Source organism: Protopterus annectens, chromosome 15.part0 (assembly GCF_019279795.1).
Source record: "Protopterus annectens isolate FY-2018-M chromosome 15.part0, PAN1.0, whole genome shotgun sequence".
Classification (NCBI taxonomy): Eukaryota; Metazoa; Chordata; order Ceratodontiformes; family Protopteridae; genus Protopterus; species Protopterus annectens.
In genome coordinates, this window is record NC_056749.1 from 449,470,855 (window position 1) to 449,486,801 (window position 15,947).

General features: G+C 41.0%; 1 protein-coding gene across 1 annotated transcript in view; it reads right to left on the reverse strand.

Moving 5' to 3' along the window:
* LOC122789845 (V-set and immunoglobulin domain-containing protein 4-like) overlaps window positions 1-15,947 on the reverse strand; it is a 569,118-nt gene that overhangs the window by 206,577 nt on the left and 346,594 nt on the right. The window contains exon 5 of the mRNA XM_044057281.1: window positions 5,564-5,629. Within this exon, the coding sequence (XP_043913216.1) occupies window positions 5,564-5,629 (66 nt within the window). The remainder of the gene's footprint in view (window positions 1-5,563; window positions 5,630-15,947) is intronic.

Genomic DNA, 15,947 nt, shown 5'->3' on the forward strand with positions numbered 1-15,947 from the left:
AAGACTTGAAGGCCTCCGCAAACTGACACAAGCGGAGCCAGGCCTGTCACGTGAGCCACGCCTGTGCCTGCCGCTCTACCGCCCCTTGACGGCCGCATAAGATATGAGCCTCATGGACCAGTTAGCAATTGGCGTCAGGATACCCAACTGAGAGCTAACGGATTGGGCTAGCTGCTCAGGTAGGTTACCGAGAGGGAGTCTGACAACTCCTTGACCAGATCCCTCTGAAGCCTAGTAAAATGTGCCAAATAATTCAGAGACCTTAAGGTAAAGGCCGCTGAAGTCAGGGTGCGCTTCCCGTACCTATCCATACTCCTAGACTCCTTATTAGGAGGATGGATGGGCGTTGAAGCCTCTGCCACGTCCTGCTGTGTAGCAGATGCCACCACCATGGCATCTACAGCCACGCCCTTGGTAAGGAACTCCTTCTCGGGGGGAGCAGATAAGAATTTGTTTGGACGAGAAGGGACTGGTTCCACAGTATCCGGGTGTTCCCACGCCCGACAAACTAAATCCAGAAGCTCGTCGAAGGCGGAGACACCCAGGAGGCGGAGGGCTGAGCCCCAAAGGCCTTGAGGAGCACTGATTCGTCCGCAGAGGGGGGTTTGGACATCCAGCCGCCTCGTTGTTTAAGGATCTCAAGATGTCTGCAAAGGAGACATCATCCGAGGACGACTTAGGGACCCCTCTGCATCATCCATATCCGTGTCCGATGTGATAGACTCGGGGAGTCCACGTGCTTCCTCTTGCACGATCTCTTCCTTGGGGTTCCTCTGGAGGACTCGAAAAACCCTCAGGAAGGGGAACCCCACTGGGGTAACCTCAGGCCTCGGGGCTCCACTGGCCATAGACAGGGGACTACCAAGATCCAGTCTCCACGCCCAGGGAAGGTGCTGGTAAAACCGGAGAGATGGCGAAGAGGATTTGGCCAAGGCACTCCTCATGGCCCTGAAAGCCGGACCTCCAGAATCCTGGGGCGTCCAGTCTCGGGGCCATGATAGTAGACGGAAGTCCCGCAGCAGCACCGAGAGGAGGCTCGAACCGAGCATCGGTCCCAAACATCACCCTCGGGTCCAGCCGAAGAAGTCCGCGTACCAAACTCGGACCCGAGGCCCGGGTTGGAGTAAGGGTCGGAGCCGACCCTGAGATCTCCACGGCTCCAAGAGCACCTGCTCCCGGAGCCAAGCAGTCGGAGGAGGAATAGCAATGGGATGGGTCATGGCCATCGGCTCCGAAGCCAACTGGGTCGGAGCCGAAACAATTTTGGAAGACTGGGGACTGGAAAAGTCTTTGGAGCACCCTGTCTGTATCACAATCCGACATTGTCGGGACCGAGTGGAAACGGAACGGGATCGAGAAGACCTCTACCTCGGCCCCAATGGACTAGGGGACCGGCTCGGCGACTCGATGAGAATCGGTGCCGAAACACACACCAGATTCCGCCGGTGCCGAGGTAGACTTGGCGCCGAGGAGGAAGTGTCTGGCGGCGACCCTTGTCGGCTCCGAGCAGTGGAGCCGGCGAAGGTGACCCGCCTCGATGCCCCAGCCATCGGCTCCGAAGTCGGAGTCGATACTGGCATCGAGGCAGACTGTTCGACCTCGGCTCCAAGACTTTGGAGCCGAAGGAGAGGCCTGCCAAGGTCTCTTGGGAGTCGGATCCGACGGACTGGACGGAGCCAAGCCCTTTCTTTTGGCAGGAGTAGGAGCGGAAGATAAGGCTTCTTCAAAAGAGGGTTTAATCAACCCTTTAAGAATTAATTTATTTTTCCTCTCCTGGAGGACCCTAGAGGAAAAAGCGTGACACACGCTGCATGACTCCTGCAAGTGCTTTGCCCCTAAACAGTAAACACAAAGTAGATGGTCATCAGTAACAGACATCTTGAAAGCACATTTAGTACATTTTTTAAAGCCCGAAGGCCTAGGGGCTTGAGACATAATGCTAACAATTCCTGACAGGAAATTTAATCACTGTAGAATCGGTAAAGACAAAAAGCCGAAGGCTTACAGACACTGTGTAAAACACAACCTTAAGTGAAAAACCGGGAACTTGAACACTAAAAGTTCAGTCAGAGTTTGACCAAAAGGCCCTGGATTAAAGTGGGCGCCAAAACAAACTCTACACACTCACACACAATAAATTTCAGTCTCAATCGAACACAATATCAATAGCAATCGCAATAGCAATAGCAATAGCAATAGCCGTTAAAACGGCTTTTGTTTTGAAATTTAAGCACAAAACTGAATGAAAAAGTAGTTAATAAAGCTACTCAGCCCAGCCAGCTCGAGACCACGTCCTTGCAGTTAAGCGGCAAACGAGATCTGGGGGACTGTTGGTGGTGCATCCTGGGATATAGTAAGCTCAGCCAATAAGAGACTTCGCTCTTTGGCATAAGCGTGCCGAGTCGGAGCCGAGGGATCGGCTCCGAACCCATCATTCAGAATGTAGGCGAGATAGGATCACATAACATCTGATGTTTAAAATAGGAATTAGCCAGATTACACTTAAAAGTAGTTCTACATTCCAGTGTCACAAGAATAAGCTGCTGCATGGCAGACATAAGCTTGTGAAAATAACAGCAGTGATACAGACATCAGCCTGAACCATTACTTCTATCTGCATTCCTCACAGACTCATATAACATCATAAAGCAAACTGTGATTATGGTTAATATTTCCCATAGCTGAGCACAGAAAATTCTTACTTAAGTATAATGACATTATGTGTCATCCAGATGAAACAAAATGAAAACTTAAATGTAGGGACATTACATAATAGTGATTTTATCAGCTACCAGCTGCAATTCTAGAACTCATAACTGCAAACCACTGAATTACAAAAAAGTATGGAAATGCAATAGGACAGAAAATGTCAAAAATTGCGATCCTCCATTAAAGTTTTTATTTGCATAGGGGCAATCATCCTTGCACACACAATGTAAAGGATAAGATCACTGCACACCCCAAATTTATACATACATACATACATAACTATATATATATATATATATATATATATATATATATATATATATATATATATATATATATATGTATATATACACACACACACATACACACACACACACAAACACACGCACACACACACACACACAGACACATATCTATGGGTCCACTTCAAAACAATGACTTTCAAAATACCTAAACTCAAAATACTGAGACCAACATCTCTAAAGCTCAAAATACTCAAAACTCAAAATACTGAAAACACACAGGATACAACCAGTTATTATATTCTGGCACAAGTACATACTGAAACAAATAAAACACAAACCATATTACTCTTCTCTAAGTATAATCATAGGGGCAAGCCCCCCTGCACCACCCCGGGGCAGGCTGCCCCCACCCCAACCCACCCCGCTACTTAAATATATCAACTCCAAGATTGCACTTTAGTGTAGTGAAGTGCAATCTTGGAGTTGATATATTTAAGTAGTAGGGGGTGCAGGGAGGCTTGCCCCCTTGCCTATACTTGCAGAAGAGTAATATGTTTCTGTATATAGTTCTGATGCAATATAGTTGTGTTGCTGTACTCTTTTTTTTTTTTTTTTTCGATATCTTGAGTTTCAGTATTTTGAGTTTTCAGTATTTAGAGCTTTAGAGATTTTGGTCTCAGTATTTTGAGTTTGGGTATTTTGAAAGTCAGTATTTTGAAGTGGACCCATATATATATATATAGAGAGAGAGAGAGAGATACACCAACTTTCAGATCGTCATACCTGGAGGAAAAGGGAATAGTGATAGACATGATACATATAAATTCACATTTTGGCATTAGTGTCAGTATGGTGGGAAATGCACTTACATGTGATCAAATCTTGAACTCTTACCAATGTTATCACTGCTAGCATAAAACATTTAAAATTATTTCTTACCTCCTTTTAAGACTTAGTTTACTGCTGCTCTGTATAGCAACAAGCAAGTGTCAATGTCAATGGGACATTTCCCTATAATTCACAAAACATCTTTCCCCAACAAAGTCATATCAGTTTTATATAACATAGTTTACATTAGGCTTTCTAATAAGTAACTTGTTCAAAGTCACAACACAGACACATGGAGGTGAAAGAAATGAATCCCTAATCTTTTGACTACAGAAAACACTCTAATTCACTTAGAAAGCTAAAAGATAAATAAGTGCAACATACACATGCATTTTTTAGCAGAACTATCAAACTCTAATTACTGGTATTATTGACAAGTTCATAGGTGCTTACTAGGCTAAAAACCACAAGGGCCTTTTTAAGCCTAGCCATGCATCCCAAATCTCTGGCAAGTTCTGATGCCCTTGATAAGTGTAAGCATGGGTCTGAAAGATGAACCATTTACAGGTTGCCAGTGTCCATTAGCAACATAGGTGACTAATTTTAATCCTCAGCAGTTTACCAAGAAAAAAAAGGTTTTACATTTGTTAAGAAAAATATGAGGCAATATTAGAAATGTTCAGCAAAAGCCAGGCGCAGATAATGGGCAGACAGCTCTACTCACCTGTACCAGTTACAGAATAAGAAGTTTGCTATAAGCATGCATTTTCTGAACAATAAGAGCAATAAAATCCAAATGTCTGGCATTACTGACAAACTGTAAAGTCCTTAGCTATTTACAAGAAAATAAAAATAAATAAATAAATAAATAAAAGGAAGAAAACTGAAGGATAGCAAAAATATTAGGCAAAATCATAAGTCTATGGCAAAGCCAGTTTCAGAGCAGGGGCAGGCAAGCCTAATTAATTTAAAAAGTTAAGATAACAACAAGTATTGCACCAAATGTATTTACTAAACAAAAACTGCAAGTTGCTAATGAATGACACTGTCTGACTATGTCAAAATGATTTACCAAATAAAGCTTTGTAAAAGGGGTAATCTCACGCACACACAAGCACATACACATGCACATGCATATGTGCCCTGTTATTCATGCATGCTCACATGTACACAAAACATTACACTGTATAGTAGTAGATTACCAGATCCACACACATTACATATGGAAATCTCTACAGCACTGTACAGTATCTGCAATTACAAAACACAGTGCTTGTCCAAGAATGGTGGCTTGTCTGCTTATTGGTCTGGTTTGACCAGAACAAGCTTTCTCTTTCATCGGCTCTACATTTCAGCTAATAAAATAGAATAGAATAAATTGGAGCTGTCACAAGTCAATACATTGAAAATGCCAAAGACTTTTCTTAACATGTATGGCCCCCTTTCCTGAATCGGGCCTGAGGCAGCTTCCTGTGTTGTCTTGTGCTGAATCTGGCCCAATATACTGGAATAGAAAAGTAACATGCATATTTATTTGCAATATGGTATTGTTAGCTATACAATAGGCTTGTCATCAGAGGTAAATATTAAATAAATCAGGCTGTGCAGCCCTACATATGTTCTACAAGTCTTTTGATACAAAATGTCACATGACAATATCATAATGCCACTCTGACCCATTCAATGAGGGTACTAGTTCAGTGCTTCTCTTTACAACTTGCTCTGTTTCATTATGACTTAGAAATAAAGACTAGTATTTTTAAACTTGCTTAGCACTTTACCTGTGGTTTTAAATACTGGCTGTAATGTGGTGGCTTCAGAAACATGACTTGACTTTTTGGCTGTAACTGTAATATTAGAAGAAACTGACATGAGCATGCATTAATTAAATGAGCTGATTATAAATTCTAGATTACTTTAAAAGACAAGACCACAGCATTGTGAGCTTGAAAAACTATATATATCTTCAGCAGAGGTACTGTATTTCCCATAAAACATCATTACACATAACTACAGGTAAGAAATTTTGAACTTCTGTCCTTCTGACAAGAGAACTGAAAAACCTTTGTATCTGTGGAAGTCATTAACTGTCATCCTATCTCAAACTCTGACTTAACCATCTATAATGTTTCATATCTCTAGATAGACAATTGTTTACACAATTTAGAAAAAAAATATGGAATGCTATTTGAGCATATTGCAGAGTATAGCAAGACTGTCTATTGAAAGTATTGTTCCAATTCTGTTAACTGCAGTATTAAGAAGCTATCTACCAACACTGATGTTTAAAATAATGAACTGGCTAGGTTACACTTAAAAGCAGTAGTTCTACTTTGCAGTGTCACATAAATAAGCTGTTGCATGACAGACATTATAAGCTTGTGAAAGCAATAGCATTGATATGCACATCTATCTGAATCACTATTTCGCTCTGTGTTACTCACAAAGTCATATAACATCATAAAGCAAATTGTGATTATGGTTAATATTTCCCATAGCTGAGCACAGTCAAGTCACAACACAGACACACGGAGGTGAAATATTTCAATCCCTGCACTTTTGACTACAAAAAGTTCATTAATTCACTTACAAAGCCAAAAGAAAAACAAGTCTAACACATACGTGCATTTTTAGCTGAACTATCAAACACCAATTTCTGGCATTATTGTCTTAACTGTAATCCTCAGAAATTTACCAGAAAAAAAAGTTTTACATCAGTTAACAAAAATATGAGGCAATATTGGAAATGTTCAGCAAAACCCAGGGTCAGATACCAGGCAGACAACTCTAATCACTTGCACCATTAAAAGAATAAGAGGTTTAACAGAAACATGCACTTTCTGAACAGTAAGAGGAATAAAATGTAAATATTTTGCAGTACTGACTGATTACAAAGTCCTTAACTATTCACAAGAAAATAAAAATAACTAAATAAATAAAAGAAAAAAAATGAGGAATAGCAAAATATGAGGCAAAATCATAGTTTTAGGGAAAGCCAGTTTCAGAGGAGAGGCAGGCAAGCCTAACTCATTTAAAAAGTTAAGAGAACAAGTTTTGCATCAATATGCATTTTCTAAACAAGAACCGCAAGTCGTTAATGAATGGCATTAATTATGTCAAATTTGTTTACCAGATAAAGGTCTGCAAAGGGGGATGATCTCTCTTACACACACAAACACAAGCACATATGCACGCACATGCATGCCTGCCCTCTTACTCATGCACACTCACACGCATACTACAATGCTCATAAAACAGTACACTGCGTAGCAGTACTTTACCAGATCCATGTGCACTACATATGGTAAGTTCTATAGCATTGTGCAGTATCTGCAATTCCAAAACACAATGCTTGCCCAAGAATGATGGCTTGTCAAATAATTGGTCTGGTTCAACCATAATAAGCTTTCTCTTTCACTGGTTTGACATTTCATACACATATAACAACACATACACACCATTCAGTCTTGTTTTTCCAGAACTTTTAGAAACAAGTTTTACAATAACAAATGGTTACTGATTTTATCACTGTTAGCATTTCATACATTTCAAATTATTGAATACCTGCTCATTATGTTTTAATTTTTGTGTGGTACTAGCAACAATAGGTAAGTGTCATTGGAAACTTTCCCATGTAACACACAATCATTTTGCCCAAGAAAGTCATATCAATATTATATAACATAGTTTGCAGTGAATGTTCCAGTAATACATCTTTTCTCTACCTCTTCTTTTCTTTCTATATGGCTGCATTTCAAGTTTCACAGAAAATGGTGTGTGTGTGTGTGTGTGTGTGTGTGTGTGTGTGTGTGTGTGTGTGTGTGTGTGTGTGTGTGTGTGTGTTCGTGCGTGTATGTGTATATATGGTTACCCTTCATATCATTGAGTGCCCATAATGTCATCTCCCTGAACATCAAGATGACAACGTCGAAACTTCATAACAGCGAAATCTCAGAACAGCGAATTTCTCCTCCAGCAAAGCAACTATTTCTTTATCTGATCTATTTTGAAATAATGAAATACCAAAATCCTGAACTACAGAATCTCGAGACCACAATGTCAAAACTGCTGTTTCCCATAAGTTTATAACATCGACACTCTAAATGCCTAAAGGAAGTTAAAAACTGTGCAGTATACTTGTGAATGGTATGGTATCTCTTTAAGGGAATGTAGTTTTTTTAGAAAAAAAGGTATAGCAGTCGTTAAGTTCAGAGGTAGTGCTCTGTTGGGTAGCTATAGAGTCAACAGAACTTTGGAAAACATGTTCTAGTGGTTGCAATTGAAGAGTAAGTGTACTATATCGATCAGTGTATATAAATAAGAACATATTGGTGTTTTAAGTGTTATCATGAAGGTAATGTTTCAGGTAGAGGTAGGTTTACATATTAAGTAAATGTTCAATAGTGAAATAATTACATTGTATTTACACAGGTCATTGTTGTGAACTGTAGATTTGCAGCCGTACAGTGCAGATTGGTATATTTACTTTCTTTTTCGATGTAGTGTGATTTTGGAGTTGATATATTTAATTAGCAAAGGGTGTGTGGGGCACAGCCCCCAATGTGGGGGGTGCAGGGGGGCCTGCTCCTTTGCTTAAATGTAGAGAAGTAGATAGCTATTTGTTTTTATTTTGTAGTAATGTAGGGCAGGAAGGTTAGGTTTGCTTCTTTTGTTTCGATATTTTGAGTGTCAATCTTTTAAACTTTCAGGAACGAGTAGTTTCGACATAGTGGTCTCGAGATTCTATAGTTCAGGATTCTGTTATTTTGTTATTACAGAGTAGATCCATACACACATGTCTGAATGTTAAAACATCAAGAGAGCATAAGAGCAAAATGTTACAAGCACAAACATTTAAAACATCTCACCACATTAACGAAATGTATAACATCAAACCCAAAGGCTGCAGAATACAACAGCGTGTTATTCATGGGTATAATCCGTAGCCAGCATAAAGCCCTTGCAACCAGAAATGTGTGTCCTAACATCAGCATTCCCCAGCGATCACAGCACTGAACTACACATTCAAGAATAATCAAATATCGAAAGTAGTACCAGATAAAGAAACCAATATAGCACTGTTGTGATCGCTGGGAAATGGTGAGATTAGGGTGCACGTTCCCAGCTGCTAAGGAAATGTATACCAAATGACAAGAACCCAAAAAGGGACAGAATTGTTAGTAACACATCACCGTAATTGGGGGATTCACATGGTAATGTGCAGGGGTGCTGTGAATTGATCTAGTTTGGCTACGGTGTATTCTGCAGCCTTTGGATTCAATGTTATACATTATGCATTTCATTAATGTATGGTGCAATGTTTTAAATGTTTTTATGGTCTAGATATTTTAATGTTTATGGTTTTGGTATTTCATTTTTTGTGATATATATATATATATATATGTGTGTGTGTGTGTGTGTGTGTGTGTATAAACACACACACACATATATATATATATATATATATATATGGGTCTACTTTCAATCACGAACGTCCGATTCACCGGCACACAAGTTACCGACCCCAAACAACCGAAAACACACCACATCAACAACTCTAAAAACCGAACACCACAACACCGACACAAAAAACGTCAACTACACATTGCACACAACAACATATCCACTAACCTTAATCTAAACCCTAACCCTAACGTCCGACACTACCGCACACTTATCCAACCCGCACCCTAACCCTAACTCACTTAACACACCCCTAAACCTCAACACCGTCACTATCGCACACTTACCCTACCTGCACCCTAACCCTAACTCACTTAACCCACCCCTAAACCTCAACACCGTCACTATCGCACACTTACCCTACCTGCACCCTAACCCTAACTCACTTAACCCACCCTAAAACATTCAGCCCGTCACTATCGCACACTCACTCCACCCACATTCTAACCCTGACACACTTAACCCTTCCCTACACTGCTCTACGTCACTTCCACACACTTACCTCACCGGAACCCTTAGTCCGATACTACCGCACATTCACCTTTCCCACACCCTAACCTAAAATCCCTCACTATCGTACACTTACCTGTCCGCTCCCCAATCCTAAATCTTTCACTTTCGCACACTTACCGTATCGCGCTCACACACTGCCGTTGTCGGTCTCTCAGCTGTCGGGATATCGCGTTTTCGGTAACCTACCTGTTTGGTCATTCCATCTCGGTCTTCCGGGTGTCGGTGACGTGGCGCTTCGGTCATTCAAAGTAGACCCATATATATATATATATATATGTTTACACACACACACACATATATATATATATATATATGAATAGAGAGAGCAAGATCTTTTTGTTGACTTCTCTTTAGTTAACGTGGATTTGAGTGAGTACTATAGTGGGACAATCATTGTAACACGAAATACAGCATAAGGGGTAATGTCTTAATGATCACATATAGCAAAACACAGAAACATATTAAAGTATGCTTGCAAACCACCATCTATCAGGGCATGGTTAGATATGCATAATTCCCCTAAAATTGTTTATTTATATATATACATACAACCACACTCAAACACAAACACACACATACACACACACACACACACACACACACACACACACACACACACACACACACACACACACACACACACACACATACACCCACACACACACACACACACACGTACACAGGAGTAAAGTCTAAAGTATATTTAAATGTGAATATGGTCTCGTTTAGCAATAACCAATGACTGGTTGTAGGCATCTCAGGATTCACCCATGGCTGATGTGGTTTGATTAAGAAACTGAAGCCTGAGTGATTAAACAAAGCCATCTGTGAGTAAACCCAGAGATATCCATACCCAGGAGTAAATTATTGCTATATACAATGACATTATTTAAGGGGAAAAAATTACCTTTTCTAAATAGTGTCATTGTATTTGTGGACTATAATGTTCTTCCACTGATTCCTGGTAGTCTAGGGCATGCATGATGTGTACTGCACCTGTGTTAGGCCTGTAAGAGCCTGCATAGTACCTTTTTGTGGTGCTGCGGTAGCGTTGTCGCCTCACAGTAAGACGTTGTCCTGTTTGATTCTCAGCTAGAGCGTCTTCTGTGTGGAGAAATGCGTGAATGGGCATACCTTCGTTGAAGGTTGTGCATCAGGGCCGGCAACTCGGCATGTAAAATTCTGCTGCCAATCATTAGCGGACTGGAGTTTGAACTTTTTGGTTCAACTTTAAAAATGTTTTGCAAAAGATGTTGTTTTAAAAAAAGTTTTTTATATTTAAGGTTGTTTATTGGCAATGACAACATTGATTGTTTTTCAAGCTATGAAAATGCATTTAATATACAAAGAAAAATAACTACCAATAGTTTTCAAAAATGAGAATATATGTAATATGTAAGATATATTTTTACACTATTAATTTTTGTATTTATTTCGAGCTGGTTGTTTAAAAGTGAACTGGTACTTTGAGATAGTAACATTTTTAATGTTAGTAGAATGTATAGTTAAAGTAATTGGTTAATTAGAATCAATTTAGTAATAATGGAAGTGGTTTGTGGTATGTGCTTGTATAAAAGCCAACCACTTTCAAAATGTAATTTGTCTGAAGAAGTGCATATATTTAGTGCATGAAAGTGCTAACTTTTTACTTTTAAGTAAAGTTATTTCCTATCTTTACTACCTGGACTGGCGTGATTTGTGATTCCCGTGATATACTAGGCTATCTGCCCTAGGGCATTTATAAGCCTAGCCAGAGTTGTGTGGCTTTCACCACCCCTTAGGTTGAAGAATACTATACCCATTAGTTTGCCGTGCCTCTGTCCAGCAGTGATACAGAGATGATCCCCGAGGTAAACCTACGATCTCCCATCCACTGGTCAAGATTCCTCTTGAACAGAGCCAGCGAGGTGCTCTGTCTCACATGGACCGGGATTTTGTTCCACAGCATAGGGAGTCTCTGGGTGATGAATCTGTCCCTCCAGCACATCCTATTTATATCCGTGTTGAGGTTTAAGTCTCTTGCTCTTGTGGCTCTAGTGGATTTGGATTTTTTGAGGTGGAGCATGTCCATTAATTCCGGGTTGGACATGGCCTTGTATGTCAGGCACAGGTCACCTCTGAGCAGACGGTATGCGACTGAATAGAGCTGGAGTTTCTTCAGTCGGGCAGCATATGGCATATTTTTGAGCCCCTTTATCCTTTTGGTGAGGAACTTTTGGGGTCTTTCCAATTGCTGCAGATGTCGGGTAAGATACATTCCGAATGGGGCATTGTACTCAATCATTGGTCTGATAAGTGAAGAGTACAGGGGAACAATGACCTCCCTTGATCTGGATGTGAATCCCTTCATAATCAGGTGGGCAATGTAGAAGGTCCTCCTAACCACTTTGGCAATGTGAGTGTCAAAAGAAAGGTTACTGTCAACTTGGGTCCCCAGGTCCCTGATAACCTCTTATGTGCTTAATGGATTGCCACCTATGTGGTAATTTGGGGTTACCTTGTTTTTACCAAAGGGTATGACTATACATTTTTTGGCATTTAGCTTAAGGCCATGGCTCTGGCACCAGTTATCCGTTTCTATGAGACCTCTCTGAAGGATATCTGTGTCTGATGGATTTTCAACTATGGCGCCCAGTTTGCAGTCATCTGCAAACTTTGTCAGCCACAATCCTCCTATGTTTGCCTGCACTTCTGAAAAGTAGATGCCGAACAAGTGGGGGCCCAGGACTGAGCCCTGTGGGACACCGCTTGTGACCGGCTTGGAGTCTGACATGGCACCAGCAACTCTAACCCTGTGGGTTCTGTCCTTGAGCCAGTTTGCAACCCATCTTGTGACATATTGGTTTACATTTAAGCTGGTGAGCTTTTCTATGATACCCGAGTGGGGTATTGTGTCAAAAGCTTTTGCAAGGTCAAGGTAGGCTGTGTGAACTGCCTTACCCTCATCAATGGCCTTGGTGACTGTTTCAAAAAAGTCGACCAAGTTCAAGAGGCATGATCTGCCCTTGACAAAGCCGGATTGGGTAGGATCCAATGTCTGTAGGTCCCCTATGTCTTTATTTATGAGTTCCATTATGATCCTCTCCATAGCTTTGCAGACCAGGCTTGTTAAGCTTATGGGGCGGTAATTACCAGGGTCCGTAGAAGCACCGCCTTTGTGGAGTGGGACCACAGTTGCCGTACGCCACTCTTTGGGTACGTATCCTGTGGTAAGGCTAAGATTAAACAGCAGCCTTATGTGTGGGTTTAGTTCCTCATTGAGTTCATGTAGCACACAGCCGGGGACACCATCCGGTCCCATTGATGCTGTATTTTTAGCTTTAGAGAGAGCAGCTCTCACCCGGGCATTTGAGATGATTGGGAGGCTACATTCTGCTGGGATAGATATTTCTCCTTTTGGGGGGGAGGAAGGGGAGAAATTGTCACTGAACCTGTCTGCCAGTATGTTTGCAATGTCTGTGGGTTCAGTGATTTTTGTATCATTTTGGACTAATTCTGAGCATATCTGGGAGTTTCCACCCAGATTTCTAACATAGCTAAAGAAGGCCTTATGATTGTCTTTTGAGTCCTTGGCGATTTTTCTCTCAAAGTTGGCCTTGGATGATTTTATGAGTGATTGTAGTTTTTTACTAGTATTGATCAGAGATGTCTTCCCTTTTAGGGATTTTGCTCTATCTTGTAGTAGCTTTCTCTTCTTCTTGTAAAGTTTGTTTATGGCTGGGGTCCACCAGATCGGACGCTTGCCTTTGGTGGAAAGGGTCTTGATTTTATTTGGGATTGCTTGATCCATGCAATCCTGGAGGTGCTCGTAGAAAACATTTGTAAGGGATTCAGCAGCGTGGGTTGTGGTTTCCAATGGCTCAGGGACCTTGAAGGATACCACACCAGTCTTAAGAAGTGTGAAGTTGGCTTTTGAGAAGTTCTTCACTGTGGTCTTTTTTGTGGGGGGTGGGGGCGGGATGTGGATCTCCAGTGAGATTAGTTTATGGTCTGATCTCACCAATGAGGGATATACTTCCGGTGTGGAGCATTTTGTCCCCATGTTTGTGATGATCAGGTCTAGTATATTTTCACCTCTTGTGGGAATGGTGACAAGTTGTTCCATAGCATTTGAGTTTATGAACTCCAGGAACCTTTGGGCTAGGTTATTGGGGCTTGAGTAATGTTCCCAGTCTATGTTTGGGTAGTTGAAGTCACCCACTATGATGGTGTTTGGAGAGACATTTATACTCTCCAGTGTCTTCAGGAAGGCTGTGTGGGGTTCCTGAGTTTGTGAGGGTGGCCTGTAACATGCTACAAACTGTAGAGCAGTTTTGCCTATGGTTAATTGCACCTGAATGGTCTCTGATGCTTCGTGAGTTGCCACCAGCCAGGAGGTGTGGGTATCCTTGATGAATATGGATACACCCCCTCCTTTTGTGGTACGGTCCGGGTTTTGGGGCCGGAACGCATGATATGAGGTAAAACCTGATAGTGCTGGGGTGCTCTCAGGAGCCTTAAACCAGGTTTCAGTCACAGCACAGACATCGATGTTCTCCATACTGAGGAGGGCTTGAGGCGTGCATCTTGAGATTTAGACTTCTGGCATTGAGCAGCATTACCCTTAGTTTTTTTCCATTATTGTTTTCTAGGGCGGTGGGTTTAGAATTTGAGCCTTGTCTAAAAAATGCACTACGGGGGTGGCAAGAGCCTTTGCCAATATCCGGAAACCCAGGGGTGACAGGTGCAAGCCGTCCCTTGCGAAGCAGTGTGGCTTGTCAAGCATGTCATTCCAGGCAGACAGACATTGGATACCCTTAGAATGACACCAGAAATTAAGCCAATTATTAAAACTGATCATTTTGTCTCTGTATTGTGGCATCATTCTTGGTGAAGGTAGGATACTGCTCAGGGTCAGGGTCATACAAACACAATGTGCAGGGTTTGAGTCTCACAAGGGATAATTGGCTAGGCTTAAAATGGCTTGCAAGAGCAGTTAGCTTAGTACTAACTTATGAACCTATGAGTTAGCAAAGGAACGCAGTGAGTGAGTGTGTGTGTGTGTGTATGATGGCAGACAAGGATAGTAGTTAAGTTAAAACAGTTTAAGACCATTCTAGCACTGATGATAGAATTTTTACCCCTGAATAAACTGCATAATTTCCAGATATAATTTACAACCCTAGTAGGATGATTAAGCAAGAACCAAGTGTGCAATCAGTTATACTGAAGTGCATTTACCTCACTCTTGATTGCAATATGTCAGAGAATGCAGGGGGTAGAGCTATCCTTCACTGAGGAGCACAGAAGGTTTTGCCCTCAACAGAAATATTTTTAAAAATTAGTGAAGCCTGTTTTAGTCAGTTAGTTTTGACTGGAATAGTGTTTGAATCCTTGTATCTCACTTCATTGTCTAAGACCTTCTTTAAGTCTATAGAAGAAGAGGGAGAAACAGACAAATTCATATTCTGTAAACTAGAACTGGAAATAGTTGCACATCTCATTGCTGGGTATGATACACTCAAGGCTGAAGGTCTGTATAATGAAAAACACCACTTCTTGCTTAATCATCCTACTACTTGTTTGCAGAAAAGAAGTATAGCTCTGTTTGAACATTTAAATGCTGACCAAAAAGTATAATAAGAATCAAGAAGCAGTGTACTAGCAACGCAGCATTAGATGTTGTATGTCATCCTAAATCAAGGAAATCAAAATCAACATATTTCAAGTGATATTTGTAAGCAACTTAATTGTAGAACTACAGTTAGCTTTTTACAGAAAAATGATATCTTCCTATATAACAAAATCAATTTACTATGAACCCTGCTGTGATTTAATGACTGAACATGGCATCAATATTACTCTGCAACAAAAAAATATGTTATTTTTGCGTGACTATAAAACTTGATGAGGTGTGAACAGTGCAAGTAATCATGTACACCTGAAATAGGCTTCAACATTATATCTATATCTGAATTTATCTATCTCTCTCTATATATATATATATATACACATATATATATAGAGAGAGAGAGAGAGTGAGAGAAAGAGAGAGAGAGAGAGAGGAAAGGCTACATCCATTTGTTCCAGCACTCAGTTTCATATAGGCGCTTTAGGGTCAACTTGTGCCTTGCTTAGAGAGTTATAAGGGAGCCAGTAGTCCAAAAACTCTTACACCTCAACACATTGAACATTCCAGCTAGCATGAGG